This window comes from Maylandia zebra, linkage group LG11 (genome assembly GCF_041146795.1).
Source record: "Maylandia zebra isolate NMK-2024a linkage group LG11, Mzebra_GT3a, whole genome shotgun sequence".
NCBI lineage: Eukaryota > Metazoa > Chordata > Actinopteri > Cichliformes > Cichlidae > Maylandia > Maylandia zebra.
This window is the reverse complement of record NC_135177.1, coordinates 25,004,668-25,027,903: the sequence shown is the minus strand read 5'-3', so window position 1 is coordinate 25,027,903 and position 23,236 is coordinate 25,004,668. Positions and strand designations below refer to the sequence as shown.

At 39.8% G+C, this 23,236-nt stretch overlaps 2 protein-coding genes across 3 annotated transcripts in view; one reads left to right on the top strand and one right to left on the bottom strand.

Moving 5' to 3' along the window:
* Positions 1-157: 157 nt before the first annotated feature.
* On the top strand, positions 158-4,190 carry rabac1 (Rab acceptor 1 (prenylated)). Its single transcript, XM_004550874.5, has 6 exons — positions 158-311; positions 1,690-1,834; positions 2,025-2,237; positions 2,399-2,496; positions 2,909-3,010; positions 3,251-4,190. The coding sequence occupies exons 2-6, from the start codon at positions 1,713-1,715 to the stop codon at positions 3,337-3,339; spliced, it is 624 nt and encodes a 207-aa protein (XP_004550931.1). The 5' UTR covers positions 158-311; positions 1,690-1,712; the 3' UTR covers positions 3,340-4,190.
* Positions 4,191-5,873: 1,683 nt separating this feature from the next.
* atp1a3b (ATPase Na+/K+ transporting subunit alpha 3b) overlaps positions 5,874-23,236 on the bottom strand; it is a 36,609-nt gene continuing 19,246 nt past the window's right edge. The window contains exons 3-23 of one of the 2 annotated variants that reach the window (XM_004550872.5): positions 16,636-16,752; positions 15,802-15,861; positions 15,474-15,677; positions 15,147-15,260; positions 14,631-14,765; positions 14,371-14,488; positions 13,475-13,743; positions 13,049-13,247; positions 12,678-12,922; positions 12,387-12,579; positions 10,549-10,724; positions 10,323-10,459; positions 10,077-10,227; positions 9,364-9,532; positions 8,935-9,089; positions 8,720-8,843; positions 8,308-8,453; positions 8,094-8,224; positions 7,841-7,942; positions 7,664-7,755; positions 5,874-7,405 (exon numbers count right to left, since the gene is read on the bottom strand). In XM_004550872.5, coding sequence (XP_004550929.1) covers positions 7,377-7,405; positions 7,664-7,755; positions 7,841-7,942; positions 8,094-8,224; positions 8,308-8,453; positions 8,720-8,843; positions 8,935-9,089; positions 9,364-9,532; positions 10,077-10,227; positions 10,323-10,459; positions 10,549-10,724; positions 12,387-12,579; positions 12,678-12,922; positions 13,049-13,247; positions 13,475-13,743; positions 14,371-14,488; positions 14,631-14,765; positions 15,147-15,260; positions 15,474-15,677; positions 15,802-15,861; positions 16,636-16,752 — 3,066 coding nt within the window. In that variant the 3' untranslated portion in view covers positions 5,874-7,376. The remainder of the gene's footprint in view (positions 7,406-7,663; positions 7,756-7,840; positions 7,943-8,093; positions 8,225-8,307; positions 8,454-8,719; positions 8,844-8,934; positions 9,090-9,363; positions 9,533-10,076; positions 10,228-10,322; positions 10,460-10,548; positions 10,725-12,386; positions 12,580-12,677; positions 12,923-13,048; positions 13,248-13,474; positions 13,744-14,370; positions 14,489-14,630; positions 14,766-15,146; positions 15,261-15,473; positions 15,678-15,801; positions 15,862-16,635; positions 16,753-23,236) is intronic. The other variant, XM_004550873.5, reaches the window with a different exon arrangement.

Here is a 23,236-nt window from a genome sequence, read left to right as displayed (position 1 = left end):
TTTTCGTTTTACTTTTTTTGTCTTAGCTTCCACATGAAAAAAAAACAAACCAAAACAAAAACAAATCAGTACTTTAAGCGAGCTTTGCAGCGTAGTGTCCATAAGCATATAAGCACAAGAATATGTACTGCAGCAGGCTACACCCAAACGTAGCAGAGGGAAAACTGCTGGATGCTGTCAGTAGGTGGCGGTGTTTGGAACCAAGGCAGCTAGGAACAACAACAAGGAAGGCAAATAAGAGCCACATCATATCCGTAAACTAAAACAGCAACAAAAGGTCTGAGGCAGTCCCATTAAACTCATCTCCTGCTGTGAGTATATGTAATTAAACCATTGTAAATTTGGCAGTTGATATTGTTCATTTTTATTTCGGTTCATTTTATTTAGGTGTGTAAAGTTGGGCTACGATAAAATCATAAATCCGCTTCGACTGGAGTGGTTATTAGCAGAGAAGCTAGCTGCGACGGAATTTGAACAACAAGAGTTATTAAGAACAACTAGGAGTTATGATGGACTACATACCGGGGTTTAAAAATGTCATTCAGTTAGGATTCTTGACAAATTAAAAATAAAATAAGTGAGTATTCCTTGGAAATGTTGTCGAATATCCGGGCGTATGTTTAATGATGTGGCATTGACCAAGCCCTTTTGCTGACGAACATTTTCCTCTGCCTACTGTTGCTAAGCTCGGTCTTTTGTGTTGAGTGTTGTTTCTTCAACCTCTGGGAACGACAGGACTGAGAAATGCAGGAATATAAAAACTGGTGTTGGTCACGAACTTCATTCTACACTGGCTGACCTGTTTATAAATACTTTAGTTAACCATTTATATGGATATAAACAAAGAGAGGGAATCAATTAAGTGGTGCCAGAATGGTGCCCTTCTTCTCCTTTTGACTGTTCTCTTTAGGGGTAACCACAGCAGATCAGATTTCCTCTATCTCGCTGATTATATCCTCCACATCCATGACCCTGAGCCTCCACTCCTTCCAGCTTCACTGTTACGTCTGCCTCACTTTCAGTCACATGTATTCTATCTTACTTCTACTGAGTTTCATGCCCAGATTTTGGTGTTATAATATGATGGTTTAAAACAACTTATGTTGCTAAATATAAACGTCTATTGGGAGTCAACATCATAAGTATGTGCAAAATTGCATAGCAGGATTTTTTTGTGTGTGTGTATATAAAAACAAATTGGCACCCCTGAAATAAATTTAATCTGGTTTGCTAATTGAGGTTTATTATAGTCAAGCTTAAAATACTTTTTTTAATGAGCTGCTCAGGAATAACAAAAAATAAAAGGCATTGGCAGCAAAAATATGAGTCAGAGAATCATAACTTTAAACCTATATGAGTCTTACTTCATCCACCAGTGTTGTTGTGTAGGGGAAGAAAGCTTTTTTTTTTTTTTTTCTTTCAACCTTATCTTGAGACCAAGTCAGTTTGATTGTAGTGTTTGTTTGTTTTTTATCTTTTGTCTTTTTGAATCTTGGAAGTTTTTACATTTTGATGAAAATTAAAATTTGATAATGAATCAAAATAACTGCCTAACTTCCTAGAATCAAAATAACTGTGGCATTTCAACATTTCTATCCATTGGTGAGATTTGCTTCTAGAGGGACTTGAGAATTAGTGATGGAAATGTTTTACAACTGGTATTTACATTCTGTGTTTTCTTCCTTGCAGTTGTCTGACAGCAGACTGTGTACATGCCATCTGGAGTGCCAAAGGGGGAGAACTGTCAAGTGGACATGGACAGCAAGGCAGGAGATCTGTTCACAGCTGAGGATGCTCATCCTACAGGCACAGGAGGCACAGGAATCCTGGCAAAGTATGAGTTTAAATGTGTTTGTCTATCTCAGATTTATCACACAATAGAGCTGACATGTGCTTCTGCATCTGTTATACCTGCTACTAATGTTTGTAAGCTTAATGAGCCACCAAGTGATAATATAAATTTTGCACATGTCATAACTCCTCTTAATGTTTCTGGTTCTTAATGTCTTCATCTTATTTCATAGGCTCTGGCTTCCCAAAGGCATCTCAGCTAGCATGGCTAAAGAGTGGTTCGACAAGCGCCGATTATCCATTCGACCTTGGGCCAGTTTTGTAGACCAGCGCAAGTTTTCAAAACCCCGCAACTTTGGAGACTTGTGCAAGAGGGTGGTGAAAAATGTGGAAATTTACAACAGCAACTACACCTTCATCTTCTTGGGGCTTATCCTCTACTGCATGTAAGCCCAAAACACGACTTTGTTCGGAGCTCATAAATCTGGTTAGGCCAATGAGAAACGGGGAAAAAGGGAAGCGGTAGTAAAAAAAGAAAGAAAGGAATGAAATTTTCAGCTGATACACTGTAATAAACGATTGGACTGTTGATGTTTCCTCTCTTCAGCATCAGCTCGCCCATGCTACTGATCGCCTTGGCTGTGTTTGCCGGTGCCTTTTACATCATTCACATCAAATCTTTGGAGTCTAAACTGGTTGTGCTCGGTGAGTAAAAGTGTCTCAAATAACTCGGACAATCACATAAATACCTGCTTGTTGAATCACCGGCAAGTAATATAAATGTTTTTTTGAGCAGCTACTTTAAGATAAAGCTAGCTCGAATAATTAAACATCAAACTTTAAGTTGTATATCTTTATTCATCTATTTATTTTTTTTTTTATTTTTTTATTACCTCTAAATTGTTGTGTATAGAAATTAAATCAATGGGTTAATGAAGCAACCTGTTTCTGCCCGCAAATTATTGTTCTCTACTATTACAGTTCTCAGTAAACCACAAAAGATGTCAGTTTAGTGAAGAATAAGCTAAATTTATGTAAGATTTTAGTTTGAGAAAATAAAACATCTTCATTTTTATGGAGTCTTTAATTGCTGTCATAATTTGTGTTCTCAAACCAGGCAAAGAGTTGACTACGCCTCACCAGATGAGCCTGGCTGGAGCCATTTCTCTGCCTGCGTTCTGGTTAGCCGGAGCTGGCGCTGCCGTGTTTTGGGTTCTTGGTAAACCAAACCACATTATACTTGTTCTGTGTTACTCTTTTGAATCTTTGTTTTAAAAAAAATGTTATTGTGTTTTTCTGATTTTGGAAATATAATTGAACATATTCCACTGCTGTCTGCAATGCTAACATTTCTCTAATAGTGGAACCTAAATCTTGTTCACGCATTTGTAAGAAAAACCTTCTTCTTTGTTACTTTCTCTTCACATCCATTTTATACTGCTATAATTCATCTTCCCAGGAGCAACGCTGTTTGTGATTGGCTCTCATGCTGCGTTTCGTGAGCTGGAGGGATCGGACATGGAAGAGCTCCTCATGGAGCCCGTATAAAGACCAGGCTAAACTATCAGCAGGCGCCGGTTGGCTATCAGTCATCATGTTGACCCTGCAAATATGTTTGCACACAGGAAGAGCTGTTCATATATATGTTTCTTAGCTTGTTAAATTCCCTGTGTTTTAACCCCTTACCATGGTATCAAGAATGTACCTTGTCATGTTACTGACAGCTTTTTGAAGCTCATTTAAGCACATAAATTGCCATAGAACACAAAAATGGATTTCTGAACGTAAGTCTAACCACACATTAATGCAGATTATATGCCTTCTATGTTCATTTTAAACCTCGGATGCCTCTGATTTGTGTAAAATAGTCTTTCATTCCTTGCAATATTTCTCAGCTTATATCTTAATGGGCTATCTGTGCTGTGCTCTCTGCTGTAGATATTTGGGCTAATACATTCTCTCTGATTTGAATAATATGTATCAATGTAATCTTTACACTTCTAAAGAGAATTTGTGATTGTTTCCAAAGGAAAGTGCAATTTAAAGCTTTAAAACTGTATCTAATGCTAATGCACAAACACACATTATCATTATTGTTATTATTATTATTATTATTATTATTATTAGACAAATGCAGGTTTGGTCATTCAGATAGGCTTCTTATATAGATGGCTTGATGATGACACATCTTTAAAGGTCAGTACTTAATCATGGTATTTTACATCGGGTTTATAATTTCCTTGTTAGCATGTATACATGTTTAGCTTGGAACTTGGAGGTGTAACGTCACATAAATGTAAAATACTTTATTGAAATTCATCGTTCGTTTACATTCTGATAAAAGTTGGGTGTTTTGTATCTATATTTTCTCAGTGCAATAAACTCTTAAGGCCAGCTTATCCAATTCTCGCTTTCTTTCTTTTTTATTCAGTATCAAATTAAGTCATATTTATTTCCTCTAAAGTTGCTATTACAGTTGACTTTTGTTTGTGCATGCATAGCAGGAGTTGTAGTGAACTCGGTGTCCCTCGGCAACACTTAGGTCTGTACATGTTCTCATTATTCTGCTCCAGTCTGAATACACAGTGGAATAGGGCACTTCCAGCCCTTGTGGCTCCTCTCCTCTGCCTCCAGTATACCAAGCACCGCAGCGCTCACCAACCCCCTCTTGTCCCCCTTTTCACGTGACCCCTGTGACCCTGTGCTCTGTGACAGCACAGCGAAAGGACCCCATGCTCAGGTTGCCATAGCGATGACCTTGGAGGGCCCCAGTCAGACACACACTCGTCCACAGGAGCACTCGCTTACACACTGCGGCAAAGGCAAGCGATCGATATTCTATTATACGTAGGGTGGCGAGGAGCGGGGGGGGAGTCGCACTGCAGTGAGCTCACTGCAGAGACACGGGGGAAATTAGAACGAGGGTGAGAGCGTGAGCGTGTTTGTCAGGGAGAGTGACAGAAAGTGGGTGCGCGTGTGTGTTTGTGTGCGTATGCATGCGTGCATTTGTCATTGGGTAGTGAAACGATTCCACAGTTTTTGTCTTTCTCCCTCAAAGGGACGTGTCCTAATTTTTTTTCTTTTTTTTTTTAGTTTTTTGTGGCAAAGTGACCTCACACAAAACTTAATTCTCACATTATAGAGCATTACATTATGTATAATTTATTTGATTTGTGTACTTGGTAGGCAATAAGCAGTTCATTTAAAATATATGACCCCTGTGGCTCAGCGAGGCAGCACATTTGCAGCCCATTCCCTGAAGGTGACCTGCTTTATTTGCAGAAATGTAGCATATTAATCAAAAAAGTAGCTGTTCCTTCATATAAACACACTGCCTGCACTATTATTTTTCTATCAACTTAAAAGAGATGGCTTTTGGGAAATGGAGCAATAATCCTTTTGTATGTTGGTCCTGCTGGGAGCGAGCCTCATCTCTGAACTCATTTATGTTGGAGTCAGACAATGCTGACACGTATAGAGTGGTTTTGGTGCATTACCTTGGGCTGCCGCCAACTCGTCCCCCTATGGCACTTGAACATTATGCAGTCTTGTAGGTTGAAGTGCATATATTTGCAACACTAGATGGCATCTCATCCTAAAATTCTTATTCTGTCATATTCTGCTGAGCTATACTCTCATATGCATAAAGCTGTACTGCATGGGCAAGGGTTATGGTGTTTTGCATATATTTCATCATGAGGAAATTGCTTTATTACAAATTTGAATATATATTTGCTGAAATCAAATATAGGTGCAATATTCAGGGGTTGTAGTCTACTAAAATTGTTAGTGAATGCCAAATATAGACAGGAGGTAGAAGTAATATGATGTCAACTGGTCAGTATTCATGAATGCAGGCGACAAACTGCCAGTTCAAAGATGCAGTTCGGTGCTTCCGGTGGAATCTATTGAACACAAAGTAATTTTTCTTGCAGGATTTGTTATTGTGTGTGCACCCAACGCTGATGAGCAGCACTCATTTGAGCCAAAAATATAAAATAAGAGAAAATATGAGCAACTAAACAAAAGTAAAGTTTTCTGTGGTACAAAAAGTAAATCAGACAAAGACACGCAGACAGATCTAGGTTGTATTAAATGTCTAGATGTTTTATTGGTGTTGGTTTCATTTATTTGACACACATGTTCTACTAGTTGTGTATTTTTTTTTTTTTAATTCTCAACTTTCAACCCATTCAGCCACCTAAGACGGACCCAGCCCGAGGCCGCTGGCCCTTCACTGGTCTCCAACACATACATGCACACAGACCCGGGCACATGGGCTTATCATCTCCACTCACCACTCCACAGCACACTTCACCACATCATACCGGCACGCCTGCAGTGACAGGAACCACAAAGTCTTGGTTGGCGACTTCTATCTTTTGGTAAAAACACAACTTAATTACCATAAAGCCCTGCTTTGCTGTTACATGTTCGAATAGCCTCCTGAGAAACCAGCAAAAGTAACTGAAACCAAATCAAATACAAAAAGAGAGACAGATACAGTGTCTCTCACTTTTTTTTCCCTACCTCACCAATTTTGTTGATCGTCCTCATGAATGTCTTTCTGGAGCTGATGTTCAACATTTTTTTTCCTTTATTGTTTCATTTAAATTCAGTATAGAATTATATAGATTTCCTAGAACACACAGAAAGATTGAGTTGTATTTACCAACTTGGGGGGGAGGGAGGTGTACTGTAATAGCTATTAACGAGGACAATGGTTCACACAGTGCACACGAACAGAGACAAACGGGGCAGGAGGGAAGGGAGGGGAGGGGTGTGAGATACAGAGAGGGAGGGGCGGTGGACGGGACGCCGTGCGGTGTGCTTCAGTGCGCCTAAATGAGGATAAGTCGTTTTCACACACCTCCCCTCCCAACTTTGAAATAAAAAAAACAAAACAACTAAAATCATCAAAATTGCCCCCCTACCCCACATATTAAAAAACAAACAAACAACATTGGACATTAAGGAACAGAAGAGGAGGAAAATGGACGCGGTGAGAATGCCAGGAAAATGACCACTCCAATGGTCCTCCACAGACAGGAGGCGAAAGGTGGCAGTCGAAGTAGTGCCGGTGATGGGATCTCACTGTGTGACGTGTATATCTGTGTGTGATTGGAGGACAAGCAAAGGGTTGGCGAGGAGGTGAAAGAGGGGACAAAGGTGTACAGAAAGACGATGTTGGTGAAGAGGAGAAGAACAGGGAGGAGAAGGAGCTGGATGGCCCTTTTTTTTGCAGAGCATAGACACTCCCTTTGTATCATTAGCTCATTCAGATCTACATACACAATATGCAGCTGCCGTTTGGTAGATATATTGGTTTATGTACACAGCTGTGAGAGAACACATGCAAAGAGTATCATAGGAGGTGGGGAGAAAGAGGGCAGGTCGATGTAGAAAGTTGTAAAGGTGCTTTTGCTGTTTTTAATCTTTGGGGCAGTTGTGATGAAAATTGCTTCAAAGCGCTTTTTGTCTTTAAGGGGGCGGGACATCTGGAGATGTGTTTTGCCGAGGATGGAATGACCGGGGGAAGAAACAAGTGGAAGATGTGAGGGGCTTGAGCGAAAGTGCTCCAACGATCAATAGTACGTCTCCTTTTCCACCCAACCTGAAGCACAAATAGTAGAGAAAAAACACAGTAAATAAACAGTGCTTTTAGTAACTTGGGAAATTATTTTGATATTTAGACCCTACTGTCACCAGTTAGCTTAGCGTTACTTAACTGCTGCTCAATAATTAATAAATTTCTGTTTTTGTTTATAATCTACAGAAAAAGTTAAACTACTCTCATCTTAGGCCTGATGAACCAAAGACCTTTAAAGAAACGCCCACTTAAATGAAAAAAAAAAACAAAAACTTCGCTCACCTCCAGGGTTCCGGCGAAGGATGAGTTTTCGAGCTTCATCGTAAACAAAGATGAGAAAACTATAAGGAAATGCACAAAACCACCAGGTAGGCCTGTGGAGAGAACGAGAGAACTGCAATCAAGTAACCAGACAACTTGATCTTTCAATGTATTTATCTGTGTGTTGCTGAAACTCACTTTAGAGGATACATCCTGAGTGCCACATCCATGCCTGGGCAGTAGGACAGGAAGGCAGCCAGGGCTGTTTCTTCAAACAGGCCAAAGATCAAGATCTTGTTCCTGCGTTTAGAAAAGCCACATATTAAAGCCAAAAACATATCTACATAGATACATACATACATCTCGATTAGTATAATCTAGATTTTTTTTCTATGCTGATAAGATTGGCAGAAAAGACAACTATAATGCAGTGAATAGCTCTTTGACTTACTTCATGCCTTGCTGGAAGACAGAGTTGCGCCTGGTCTTGCAGATGATGAGATCAGCCCACTGCACTACCACAATACTGACAAAGAAGGCTGTGTGACATGTAAACTCCACGATCTTCCTCTGTTCATATGTCTGTGAAGGCAGGAAAGAACCATAATAGTAAGATGTAGTAGCAAAATGTGAAAACACAAAATTTGCACCTACTACACACTTACCCATTGCTGGCCATAGCTGTCTTCCAGGTCATTTAAACTGCGGTCGTCCCAGTTGAGTCGGATGCCTACTAGCTGAGAGGGCAGGAAACCATTTTCAGCCAAGATGACAAAGTAGGCGAAGAATCCTCCCAGAGCCTGGATCATACCTTAAGAAACATGTACACACATCGAGATTGAGTTACCAATTTTTAAGTTTTCTGATTTCCAAAATCGAGTTTCCCCCTAAACACCGAGGACAGCTCCAAAGATAATCCAACTATTGTTTTTTGTGAACAAAAAAAAAAAGAAAAAAAGAGGGGGATAAAGTGATTTTTACAACAAAATGACTTCTAGGCAACTCAGATCTAACTTCAATCCACATCAAAGACAATTCACAGCCTGGATCAACAGTCACAATCTTCAGTTCACCCACCAATTTGTCCATAGGCAATGCTGATAAGCCTCTCATTCACCAGCTTGTCCCTGGCTGGGTTCCTAGGCTGGCGCTTCATGATGTCGCTCTCAGCTGCTTCATAAGCCAGAGAGATGGCTGGAACCTGAGAGTAGAAGAAGAAGACAGTATGAGCTGTATGTGAGCATAATGCTGCATTCATCATACTAAACAAAGAGTCTTTTTAAGCTCTTTACCATGTCAGTTCCCAGGTCAATACACAGGATTGTGATGGTTCCCAGTGGCAATGGGATGTTGACTATGATAAAAAATAGGAAGGGGGTGATCTCTGGGATGTTGCTGGTCAAGGTGTAGGCAATGGACTTCTTAAGATTATCAAAGATCAAACGACCTAGAGGGTAAAGAAAAGAAAAAAAAGAAACAGTAGACAGTTCACGTCACATTCTGTCCAACTCTGACATCTCAAATGCAAGTGGATGATCGGGAACTCTGCTTTCATGCAAGACATTTTTTATTGGAAAAAAACAACAACCATTAGCATCTCTTTTCTTTCTAAAGCGTCATTTCTATCTTCCTCCTACGTCCTTTCTCAGATTCTCATTACAAAACTTTTTATTGATTTAAGCGTTCTTAGTCTTTCAGTGCTCTCCTTTGGGTCGTCTCACCTTCTTCCACTCCAGTGACAATAGAAGCAAAGTTGTCATCCAACAAGATCATGTCTGCAGCCTGCTTGGACACATCGGAGCCTGAGATTCCCATGGCAACACCAATGTCAGCCTTTTTCAGTGCAGGTGAGTCATTCACACCATCACCTGTCACAGCTACAATAGCACCCTAGGACAAATGAAAGAGAACGACATTAATTAAAGCGAATAAAAAAAGCTGTTTTTGTTACATGTTTTCATTATTATTTAGCAAGGTTTTATTGAATTTAAGATAGTTTATTGAAATTATTAATTTCCAAGATTATTAAATAAATGTAATAAATTAAATATACATTAATACATAAAAAAATATAATATTGTATGTGCTTATATTTCGATTGTTACCACTTTATTTTACATTTCATTTTAAAGCTTCTTTTTAACATTATTTTTCTAGCTTTTGTACAGAAAAATGTTAAGTTTGGGAACTGTAAAAAAAACAATTAACAGGCTGGTGCATTTTTTGCATTAAAAATGAAAAAACATGGCCATTTTTAATACAATCTATCTCCCTGTGTAAAAGCAAGCTCTTCATCCAGTGGTCAAATAGTGCCATCTGCTGTTCCAAAAGTATATTGACACCTCAAAGTGCAGTCCCTGGAATTAAGCCAGTACATTTCCAAAAAGAAAACCTGTAGCTTCTTTTCAAGCTAGTATATTAAAAATGTTCCAACCAGTCGCTGGCATCCTTCTACAATGATCAGCTTCTGCTGTGGTGAGGTCCTGGCAAACACAATCTCCGTGTGATTCCTCAGGATGTCATCCATTTGATCCTGAGACAGATCCTTGAGGTCTGAGCCATGAATCACACAGGCCTTGGCGTCTCTAAACACAGACATTAAAATGTTAGAACAAATTTGCTTTCACTTTGTGAGACTTGCTGCTTGTTTGGTGTGTGTTTTTCTGTAAACGTTCCTTACCTGGGATTGACCTGGCTGACAGGTATGTTGAGACGAGCTGCGATGTCCTCCACTGTCTCGTTGCCCTCTGAGATGATGCCCACTCCCTTGGCAATGGCCTTGGCTGTGATCGGGTGATCACCAGTAACCATAATGACCTACGAGAACAACAAAAATGACTTCTTATTGGCAACAATAGACTAAACTTAAAGATCAAAGAAGTTTGTGTCGAATCTAAACAGCTTACCTTGATACCAGCGGATCGACATTTGCCAACAGCATCAGGCACGGCGGCACGGGGAGGGTCAATCATGGATATGAGGCCGACGAAGCAGAGATTATCTGTCTGGAAGTTAACATCATCTGTGTCAAAGGCAAAGCCCTTGGGATACTGATCCTCTGGCAGCAGCACGTGGCAGAAACCTGGAGCGAGGGGAAATGTGTGATTTAATGCTGTTTATTTAAGCATATTTTTTGTGGCTTTCTCTACTTTTTAAATAAATTCCACTACACTCCTTCCTACAGTTATAACCTTAAAGTGTTTTGTTTCAACAATTCAACAGATCATAATTTAAAAAAATTATGTTAAAGTCTTATAAATTAGTGAAAACCAAGAGAGCGGTATTATAATTCTAAAAAACAATTCTTGTATGCGATGCTGAATTAGCTATTTCAAGGTTTGTCACAGTTAATTTCCTTATTTCAAATAGGGCTTTTTGAGCTTCTAAAAGTATAAAACCTTCATTATATCACGCGTGATTTACATTTTCCTATTGAAAATGTGTAAGAGACAAAACTATTAGGTTTAACAGTATGTTAGAAATTAACTTACAACATTAATAACATTGTAAGTAGAATGGGTGGGGGTGGTTAGAAGAGGTTTAAAATGAATAAAACCAGAGGTTCTAAATGCAGTGGTTCTATCACAGCTGGATTATTGCAATTATTGTAAAAGAAATAAAAAAAACATTTCAACAAATTAAAAATAAATCTTCACGACGTGCATCATAATGCTCTTACAGAAATCATGTCAGTGATATGAATAGTAATCTAGGATGGGTAATTGCTAATTATATTGAAGACTGTTTTCACATTTAATGAACATACTTGTGAAAAATGATTTGCAACAGAAAATAACTTTACAATGCCAAAAGCTAAAACAAGTAATATACAGAAAACAGTAATTCACAGGCAAAGATTGGGTGGAAGTTCCTACCAGTTTATGTTAAATTAAGCTCCTAAAGAACGAGTCAAATATAAAACGGTGTGTATCAAAATTAGTAAGAATTGTAATTAAAATAGTTTGGATAATGAATACAGCGGATGTGTGCTGTTTAGTTCTAAAGTGTCGTTTCTTATAACCCTATTCTTGGAACTAAAGTAAAAGTATCTTGTAAGGAAGTTTCTACATGAAACTCAATGCTGTCTGCAAGAGGAGAGCCTTGTTTTGTGTTTACGTGTTGGATTGAGTGTGTTAAGGACCCTCAGGAAGAAACTCTCTGCGGCTGATGCTGATTAAACAAATAAACACAGTACAGATGTGTAGTAAAAATATATTAATGTCCAATTTGGATTTGATCAGTCTTTTAAAAACCAGTTTGACAATGAATTCAAAACCTGGAAAGTGGACGTTAACATGACCTTCAGAAGACAGCACAGGATGGATGCGTCCACAGATACAGGACTTGCTCGATTATAGTGAAAACCATAATCACAATTAAGCTGAGTACTAACATTAACATTTTCTTCTTTGAAACCAGTTAAATGGATGTAAAAAATAAATGAATAACAGTGGATGGATGGAACATCTGCAGCCTGGCATGAAGAAAGTTCGGACTTATCGTTTTATCTATGATCATGAATGGAAACCACATTTATAATAAAGTAAACACTCAATCCTTTGCCCAGAAGAACATACACTGCATCCGATAGGCTATTAAGCGATGACTAAAATAATACTTTTAGCTGAGCTACATTTTCAAATAAATTGTTATTAAATAAAATGTGTATTTTGGGATTTTGAACCTGATGGCCACACTGTCAAATCTTTCCCTCAGTATCCACCTTCACCTCTTTCGACCTTACCCAGTACTCTCTCTCCCAGTCCTCCCAGCTCCATGTAAGCATTCTGGAAAGCTTCCTTCATCTCCTCATCCATAGGCTGCTCCTTGCCCTGCAGCATGATGGTGGAACAACGATCCAGGATCCTCTCAGGGGCTCCCTTCATCACCAGCAAGTAGCGGTTGTCATTTGGATCTTCTGTTTCATGAACAGAAAGCTAGGGGAGGAGAACAGAGATAAGCATTAAAATGAGACCATCTGATGCATTACTCAGTGTATAACATATGTGTTCACCCATATTGACCCTTTACTCACTTGGTATTTGTTGGTGGAGTTAAAGGGAATCTCAGCCACCTTCTTGTTCTTATCCCTCATCATCCTGACTGAGCCGCATGACAGCTCGATACACTTCAGCAGAGCTGACTCTGAGGCATCACCAGCCACGTCACGCTTCAGGATGGACACTGAGTCTTGTCCAGCTTTGAACTGTGCGCGGTTACACAGAGCAGCAACACGAGAAAGAGACAGCCATGTCACAGAGCTCTTGTCAAATGCAGCACCTGCAGAAGGAATGTAAGAGTGAGAATTAATAAATGTTGTACTTTTTTAGTAATCATTTTTAATTCTTTTACACTATAAAAATATTTGAGCCATCAGTGTTGCCCGTATGCCGTCCCTTCACTTACCCGACTGGTCCTCTGTGGTGTCAGCCTCATGGATCTGGTTGTCAAACCACATGTGGGCCACAGTCATCCTGTTCTGGGTCAGGGTGCCGGTCTTGTCAGAGCAGATGGTGGAGGTGGAGCCCAGAGTTTCAACAGCTTCCAAGTTTTTCACCAGGCAGTTCTTCTTAGCCATACGCTTGGCAGTCAGAGTCAGACATACCTGCACAGAGTTCAAATTGTCAACTGATCCGTTTCCTCGATTCTAAAAGAAGTAATCTAATTATACACTAGCACAATATTAAACACTAAATGAGAAGGTTTGTGTTTATTTCTATAGAATCTCCAAAAAGACCAGTGAAAAGGCATGAAAAAGAATCAGGCAAAGGAAAGCACTGAAATATGTAACCAAAAAAAATACAAAAATAAAGCAAATGTTTGCCTGCTTACAGTTACAGTAGCCAGCAGCCCTTCAGGCACGTTAGCCACAATGATGCCAATGAGGAAGATGACGGCCTCCAGCCAGGTGTAACCCAAAATGATGGCCAAGATGAAAAAGGTGACGCCCAAGAAGACAGCCACTCCTGTGATAATGTGGATAAAGTGCTCGATCTCGCGGGCAATGGGTGTTTTGCCGGTTTCCAGGCCGGACGTCAGAGTAGCAATGCGGCCCATGACTGTGCGGTCTCCAGTGCAAATAACAATGCCACGCGCTGTGCCTGGTGTGGATCAAAAAACAAAATCAGAAATACAATCTTACAGGTGCAACAACTTTGTTGTATTAGAAGGTGATTTTTTTTAAATTTTATTTAAAAACACATTTCTAAAATCACGACCTGACAACTGGGTTTAGAGATAAAAAAAACAACAAAAAGAGCGCAGTGACAATATTGTGTGTAAGGGGGCGCCAGTTTAGCTCAGTAGTTAAGCAGGCAACCATACAGGCATGCCACATGGACAGAGCGCTGGGTTGGAGTCAGACCCGTGGCCCTTTGCTGCATGTCGGATATTTCAAGCAGAAGAAAATTGTTCACAATGTTTATGGGTTTCTGGAGAGGTTTTTTTTAGTTAGTGTGTCATGATTTCTAGAAAAAAATCACTATGGCTGTGTTCTATTTGTTTGTTGCTTCATCTAGTTCTAGTACATTAGTATGTTCTAGTTTATACAGACTTAGTCTCCAAAGTTGATCAACTTGCCAAACGGCCTCAAAGCCCATAAAGTTTCTGGGGTGAACTGTCCCTTTAACTGTGAACTTTATCGCTTTGTTCAAACTGAGGGCTTTAAATTCAACCACAGTCCTGCAAGGTAACAATAGCATGCAGTGTTATTGCCATGGTGACAATACCTTCAACACAGTTTGTGGAGAAGAAAGCAACGTTTCGGGTCTCCAGGGGGTTGTCATGGGTACAGTCAGGTGACCTGCTCTGAGGCTCTGATTCTCCTGTAAGGGAAGAGTTATCTACCTGTTGGGCAAAAGAAAATGTTAAAGTTTTTTTTTTTATTACATATAAAAAGAAACAAAAATATAAATCTATGCATGTGACTGTGTGTGTGTGTGTGTGTGTGTGTGTGTGTGTGTGTGTGTGTGTGTGTGTGTGTCTTTACCTTGCAGCCGTGAGCTGAAGTCACCCTGATGTCAGCAGGGATCCTGTCTCCACCCTTCACTTCAATCAGATCTCCGGCCACCACTTCCTCAGCATTGATCTGCACCTTCTCACCCTCACGGATCACCAGTGCTTGCTGCAGGAGAGGAAATAATGTCATTCATGATGCCAGAATTACATTTAGAGAGCTCCATTTAGATATGTTTGACTTACATACTGTAAGTAACTAATTTATAATCAAAACACTGGCAAGCACCAGCTGTGAAACTTCTTTTTGTGTATACAGCTTTTATTCTAAATCAGAGTGGCAAGTAGAGAGGTACGGGAGAAGTAGTGGGGGGATAATTTCACACAGGCCTTGACTGACATGTTAAATGTTACTGTAGAATGGAGGCAGGAGGTTTCTTCAAGTAAAAGCTATATGAGTAGTGGCGACAAGGATGTCTTGTACGCCTTCTGCTGTCCTTACAGCATAGATTACTTCATACTGTGTGTACGGGATCAAGCACCTATTTACCTGAGGTACCATGTTTTTGAAAGACTCCATGATTTTAGAGCTCTTAGCCTCTTGAAAGTATGAGAAGCAACCGGTGATGACTACGACAGCTGTGAGCACAATACCAAGGTACAACTGAAAGGAGAGAAAATTAGAAATATGTTAGTGGGGGTGGTTTGAAGCCACCGAGTGCAGTATGTGTAAAATATTTACTGAGGTGTTATTTATGTTAATACCCAAGAGTCTTAGGTGTGACGGGTATGTTAATGAGGTGCAAATAGGCCACAGATGAATATGTTTGGGCTAAACCTGTGTGACTAATTGTGAATGTGTGTGTGGGTTGCTCACGTTGTCCCCTGCAGGCTCGTCCTCGGTAGCTGCCTGGATAGCGTAGGCCAGAAAGCAGAGGATGGCGCCGGTCCACAGCAGGATGGAGAATCCACCGAACAGCTGGCGACAGAACTTGACCCATTCTGGGGTGGTGGGAGGAGGGGTGAGAGCATTGGGACCATCCCTGAGCAGAAACTCTGCGGCCTTGGCATTGGTCAGTCCCTGCAGTGAACCGAGAGGAAGCGGAATGTGAAGTTCAAAAGCATTTCTTTGTCACAAACTCTAACCATGAAAAGTACATCACTGCCACCTGGTGGCAAACTGGGAAAATGCGTTGTCAGCTTACCTGGACAACGTCAGTCTGGAATTTCCTGCATACTTCCTCTACAGACATTTTGTGTTCCGTCTGTTATTAAACCCCCCCCCCCCCAACAAACAGAAAAATAAAAACAATGTAGATTAGAATTTCTTGTAGTTCACAATTTTATTTGTATTTTTAGTTGCATGCAGAGATATTTTGTGGGGAAAACTCTCCAGCTTAAATTTATTCATGGAGGAAATTTTGATTAAAAAAAAAAATCTATCGTTTTATTTTACAGAAGGAAATTCAGAAATCAACGCCATGCATGCAGTTCACCTGAGGGGTAAGAGTATGTGGTAACGGCAGCCAGGTATGGCGACCATGGTGTCTGTTTCTTGGGCTGAAAAGTGGGACGAAAATGCCGACTTCCTCATAATAAGTCCCCCCATCTTACCAGCAAAAAATACAAAAACGTTTGCGTGTATGGGAAAATAATTTCTTCTCTGTCCGAAAAAATGCTGCCAGTTTCCTTCCATTAATTCCATTCTGAAAGAAGATTTTCTTCAAAAATACATCCTTGCATCATTTCAAGGATGTTAAAAATTTTTTTTCACAATATCATTTAAAAAAAATATTGAAATACTAAGAAAACTGTACACGAGCGATCAATCATCCTTTGACTGACAGGAACAAAAATGAACTGACCCAAAACTTTGCCCATGACCAGACCTTTGTATGGATCCACTCAACAGTGACAATTAAATCCAGCAAGATGGAAACAGAGTGCAGTAAAACTTTGTAACCTCTAACACACATCATAGCAAAACTCAGTTACTACTACACAACTATTCTTAGAAAAAAAAGGAAGCGTTTACTTACAATGGGTACTTCCTTCTTCAGGTCATCCATGTCCTTGGTTGCCCCCTTCTTCTTCTTGGGGGATCGGTCATCTTTGTCCTGTGTGGTGGCAACGCGGTAACTGTCTGACTTCCCATACTACAGACATACACACATGTTTTATACATGCCTGTGGACTAGATAATGGAGAGAGCAGCCCTTGTCCTATTGGTTTGTTATGTTCATTGCAGCCATTAAAAACTACACTGCTCTGTAAAATATTAAAACATTTGTAAACTGATGCGAGAGCAGCCTTCTTAAGAGTATTAATCAGCCACTGACTGCAGCTGAATTAAAGGCAGTGGGCACTGCTGAACTGGCCTTGATGAGATTTGTTTCATTACACAGCTAATAACGTTGTATCCTTGTGAAGTGGCCTTGAGAGGTAGTAGTAGTATAATAATGGAATGTATTTTTAGTTTCTGAGGATGATGTTAGCTAAACAAAAAAACCATGACTAGAGCAGGGCGATATGGCCAAAAATATTTATCACGATATATATTTGAAAATTTGCAATAACGATATAACCGACGATATAATTGATGCGAGACAAAATACAACTCCACAACATTACTAGCGCAAAAAGACAACCTTCCATTTATTTTCACTTAAGAAGCTGGTTTTTATGTACATTAAAGCTTTATAAAAATGTAACAGTGCAAATGCAAATTCCTTGCTGAAAGTTTAACCAAAAGGCATTTCCAGTAGAAATGGGCTGACATACCCATACGGTAAAAAAATACATTTTTCCTGGCCAAAATATATTTCAAATATATGGTAAATATATTTTGTATTTGTGATGCTCCAAAAAAATATATTTTTGAAATTGAAAATATATTTCTTTCAAACCAAAATACATTTCAAAACATATTTTAGGGTGAAGAAAATACATTTCCAACCTTACAGTAGAATGTATATCAAAGTATCCTTTATTTAAAATATATTTAGTGCAATAATGATGATAATGATAACAATACTAAAAGTAACATGTTTTATGCACATCTGCAAAAAACAGTTGGATTCAAACAAAACAGAGTCAAAGGTCTATCACGAATTAGGTTGTTTATTCATTTGCTTACAGTATTTCACATTACACAATATCTCACTATAATGTAGCGTTCATTGACTTTGAAATTATCTGTCAGTGATACAGTAAACAAGATACAACAACTGCTATGTACACTTTAGTTTTTGACAATATATACAATTTAGTACTTAAAGGAACACACTCCACTGTTTTGGAAATAGGCTCATTCTCCATCTCCCTCAGAGTTAAAAATGCAGCGTCTTCTTTCTAGATCCGTACGTTATTAGGGCTCTGGAGCGTGATCTTAGGGGATGGGGCGTAGCCAGGATTTTTGGTCAAGGCGCCATATTAGCAGGCCAAACAAATGCTTGCTGTGTGGTCGGTTGTAATGTTAGATTGCACTACCGACAAAGGAATAAGCTTGAAAACAGGCTCTCTTTTCATTGTTTCCTCACCTGGAAACATCATGAGGGAGCTTATGTGTTGGATGTTACCAAAAGAAGGCGTCTAGCCTGGATAGCAGCTGCGAGACAAGCTGATATTCAGTTCTCTACCAGCCACAGATATCTGTTGGTGTGCTCCAGTATTTTCATTCAGGTAAGTTCTAAATAAGTTCATATTATTATTTATAGCCTGTTAATTTTATTTTCAATAGCACAAACTTAGAACAAACATGCAGAACTACCTTCTATTTATAGAGTTGCTAATTATTTGGCATTATTGCAACAAACCAGCCTATGAAATGAATGAAACAAATCCTGACTGGGTTCCAACACTACACATGGGGCACTACGAAATCCCTGCTTCAAACTACATGCTACATACCACCATGCCAATCAGATTACTTCTTCCATGTGAGGGTAAAAAGGTGACCTTCCTGGATAAGATGGCAAAGGTTTGCTGCGTTTTGGTGAACATGTGCCCCAGTGTGGTAGTAAAACCATGGAAAAATGCTCTTGTTAAATACTTTTAAGTCTTGTGCTGTTTATGTAGTGATAAGTTTTCAAAAGAGACAGTAAATTACAGAATGCTAGTAGTGGGTGATATTATACAAATGCTGTCATGATTTTATGTGAACATTTTGTCATTTGTAAACTATACATAACATTTTTTCTACATTGTAACTGATGTGATGTTCGACAAAGTGCTTTTAATTAAAAATAGGCAAACATTTCTTTGTTTCTTTATTCAACTTTTGAACAGTGGTATTTAGTAAGTACATATTCAGTAAATGCAAAGTATTTACATGGCCCCCTAAATTAAAACATTATGGGTTATTCAGAACAGAACTATGCTTGGAAAAATATTGTCCCATCAGTTGATCCAACTCCTCCACAGTAGCAGGTGGAACTTTTCTTTTTTGAGGATGGCTTCTTTTACCTGTCACAACGAATGGTCTGTTTATGTTTTGATCAAGAACCTTTTTTTTGGGCAGCTGAAGAGGAGAAGTCTATCTTATGTCCAACCTCTGGCTGTATCTTGGTCATATTACCCAGCAAAACCCAGTATGCAGGTTCATCTGTAACAGTCCTTGTGCCACAGATCCTCACTGTTGCTTCTACATTACAGTTTTTTCTGATTGCTTAAGCACATTTTTTGTAACCATTGGCTAATTTTGCAAAACTCTTCACACAAATAAGAAAACCTGTCACCCAATAATCAAAACATTGTAGTTCTCTTGCAAAAGCAAACACAGCTAGATTAACTCTTCACACCTTCGTAAAAATGGTGTTTCCGTATCAAACAGTACACACAAGCCATCATCTCCTAAGCACACAATGCGCCAACTGCACACTGATGGTATGAATACAAAACACATCTGGCTTTTGCTTTCTCTGTGCACAAGGTAGGCTATGTCAGTTTGAGCTCATACTTCTGTCATAGATCCATAAGCATAGAGGGATCCAAACTTCAAGTACTGGTGTACTTGAAACACATCAAAACAAACACAAGTGTTTATTTCCAAGTATAGGATTATTTGCAATCGCCATATTGACTATATGGGTTACTTGGTCTGCAGTGAACATGCTTCCTCTGCCCCCAGCATCTGGTCATCTAGCAATTCTGTAAAGTAACAATTTCAGTATTTTTACATCAGTGGTATTGGTGTGTTTCTCATTGGCATATGGCAGTGCTACAAATCTTTGTGCGAAGTGACTGTACTAACCGATTCTCATTTCAAGATGTCCTTATGGTACTTGCTACAGTGTAGCGGCTCGAGTTAGGCTGGACCCGTTGGCCAGCTACCCTCAGGGTCATTCCACGGTTGATTACATGGTCCACTATTGTAGCTCTGATGTCATCAGCAATTCTATTTCTTACTCTTCCTACCCTTCCTCTCCCCCCTCCTCATCTTCCTCTCCCCCCTCCTCGTCTTCCTCTTGCTCCTCCTTGTCCTTGTCGTCCTCTTCATCCTACTTCTTCACCTCCACGTCCTCTTCCTCCTCTACTTCTCACTCTTTCTGCTCCCTCCATTGTACTCCGCACACAGAGCTTACCTGTATTATAGTGCTTAGGCTGATTGCAAAGTGAACTAATTATCTAAGAAAGTTTTGACATGTGAAAGTGTGCCAGACAGTTGGCAAATTAGTGTTAATGATAGCCATACATGTGTATACTTTTGCTAGGAGTGTGTTGGAAATTTGGTAATTGAGTGTTGTGCAGTGAATTGTGCCTACAGTTTTGCAAAGTGTGTGTTACAAAATTGCAAACTGAGTGCAAAGCAGTTTTTGTGCTTTTAGTTTTGCAAACTCAGTGAGTGGTTTTGCTATAAGTCTGAATAGTTTTAGAGATTGTGCTACAGGAATCACAGTTAGGGTTTAAGCATTCAGAAAAAACTGTAAACAGAAGAGCAGTGACATGGCTGCAAGTCTCCACGACTCTAGCCATACAGCTGCAGTGGGCGGCTTCAACCTTCCCTGTGATGCTCACAATGACCTGTGGCTGCAATGCTGCAATTCAGTCTTTAAGAGTGCAGGACCTAAAACACACACAGACAAAGTTCATTTAAAGACAAGAACTTTAATAAGCCAAGTCCGACACAAATGTGTTTTATTTACTTTCAAATCCATTTATCATAAATGTAACAAATAAAGTGTTTTTATGTATCCATCTATAGAACGCTGCATGTTATATTCTAAATCTGCACGTTTCTTTTTAGAAACCTATCAGCAAAAAATGAACCTAAAGTATGTAATGCAAGGATGTAATCACTTTCAAGAGGGAGAAAACATAAAGTTCGACTTTAAGTGACAACTATGGACACCTAATATGACAAGCAGATTCTGCAGGTCATTAATCAATGTATAAAACTAAAACAGAATGTATTTTTAGTGACACAGGACACAAACAAGGAAGCAAGATGTGTAATTAGGATTATTTATAATAAATATGAATTAATTAGGGCAATTTCTTTAACCATAAAGAATAACTAAATCCTTCAGGACAATGTCACATCAATGCACTGAACTCACTATGTTATCCCTCTAACAGAGCCTCTACATGTTCTCACTGTAATTTCCCCCTCACGAATGAATTTTTGCTAGCACTAATTTGAATGCTGGGGGGAATCAAACGCATTTTACTCGCAGTACTCAAGCTGACTTACCTTTGCTTGAATGACGGTGTACTCACAACGTGGAGGCTTAAAAATAGCCAAATCTTGTACCCAGTCCTTGGTGAATTGGATGTGCGCTTCCAGAGATTTATAATTGCGAAATTGGTGCGCCGTGTATGCTCTGACTCCACAGACAAGGTATGAGAGTAGATCATGCTAAGTCAATAGCGGTTTGGTCTTCAGGGTTTCTACTCCACGGCTATATTTCATACGGGTCCACATTTCAACAATCAAGTACCGTCTCTTTGCATCTGGACAGAATCTGTCTCTATACCGTCATTTTCTTTTGAGCTACGTTTCAGAATGGTTCGTAGCAATCTTGTTTTGATTCGTGACCTGCCAAGATGGTGCTGCGCTCCCACAATGCATTGCGACATTACGTCAACTCCAAAGCCCTTTGCGTGCAGGAGTGTATGCGCATGCGCATTGCCACGGTGGTTTAAAAAATAAAGATATAATGAAAAGTAATTAATAAAAATTAAATATTTAAACATTCCCACAAATGTGCAATGAACGTGCAAAAACTCTCTTTAGTAGTTGTTACTGTTTCTTTCTTTCTTCTTTTTTTTTTTTTTTGAAAAATAACGACGTCTCTGAGGCGTGAAATCTGACAGCGAGAGGAACGGCCGGATACAGGAGACGGGAAGAAACAAGCCGATTATGTTCGCGTTAATTAAGTGGTTGGAAGATGTAAAATTCTCAATTCTGCCAACTGAACATATACGAGATTTTAATGAGGATGAATAATTAGCCGGCATGGAGGAAACGGACCTTTATTTCGTGGAGTGGCGACAAGAAGCCAAGGCGGGTGGCCAGTCTAACGGTGTGTTCACACCGAACGCGATGGACGCGAATAGAGCGTCAGGTTTACATGTAAAGTCAATGGAAAGGCGCGATGACGCGCGATTGCGGGTCCCGCGAAAATTCGGAAGCAGATTTGCGTCGCGAAAACGCCAAAACGCGTGAAACGCGCGTCAGTGTAGCGCGTCTGGCGCGTTTGACTCGCGAATAAAACCACGCGCGTGAGTTTTTGTGTTGCATTTTGTGCATACGCGCGTTTCGCGTCTACCGCTCGAGTTGGAAAAATCTGAACTCCAGCGTCAAATCGCGCCGCGACAACCAATCAGGAGCCTGGTGACGTGGCTGTTACCTAGGTCAAAGGGGCAGATCCAGCCAAAGCCTTTCATACTTCAATGGAGGGGAAGGCTAATCAATGCGGTAGCAAACAACTCGGAGCTGTACAACACCAGCTGCTTTCAGTACCGAGACAGGAATAAAAAGGACCGAGCTTGGAGGAAGATATGTGAAGAGATCGGGCAACCTGGTAAGTTCATTCATTTCTCTTTTGAAAGTTTTCACTGACCCGGGGAAGCCGCACAAAAGCTAGCAAGCCACCGCTATTTTCCCACTGACGTACAAATACCGTTCTGCTTTTATGCATGTTGTCATTTAGGAATATATTTTATTGTTTATTAATAAACAGCACACAGTGGTCCCGCTGTTCATCCGTCACTGCTTTGCTTTTTCGCTGATTTTTTATTGCACAGTACAGCATTGCATTCTGCAGCCTGATTGACAAATCTCCTGCGCTTGCCAAATTTATCACGTTTGGTTTTGATAACCATCGCGTCCAATAGAAAAAACAGCACAAAAACACCCATAACTATGAGCCTCATTCGGAAATAGACACCTGCACCGTGAGGGAAAAAGGCGCACGAAAGTGGCGGGCAGATGAAGACAAACCGCGGCATAATAATACTTTTACGTTTTGCAATCTACAAAGGTTTGCACTTTGAGAATCAATTGTGAGAACTGTGACCAGGGGCTAGTTATTCTGAGAACCCCTGCAATAAATGAGGGACCACTGTCTACTCTACGATTATTATATCCAACCTGTTAACATTTAATACTGTATTGATAGAACCAACTGATTCTGCAGC

Bases quoted from the DNA above. Each gene is read 5' to 3' on its own strand.
- rabac1 (XM_004550874.5), top strand. From the start codon at position 1,713: ATGCCATCTGGAGTGCCAAAGGGGGAGAACTGTCAAGTGGACATGGAC. The intron at 2,238-2,398 runs GTAAGCCCAAAA...TCCTCTCTTCAG, and splicing joins GGGCTTATCCTCTACTGCAT to CATCAGCTCGCCCATGCTAC. The intron at 3,011-3,250 runs GTAAACCAAACC...TCATCTTCCCAG, and splicing joins TGCCGTGTTTTGGGTTCTTG to GAGCAACGCTGTTTGTGATT.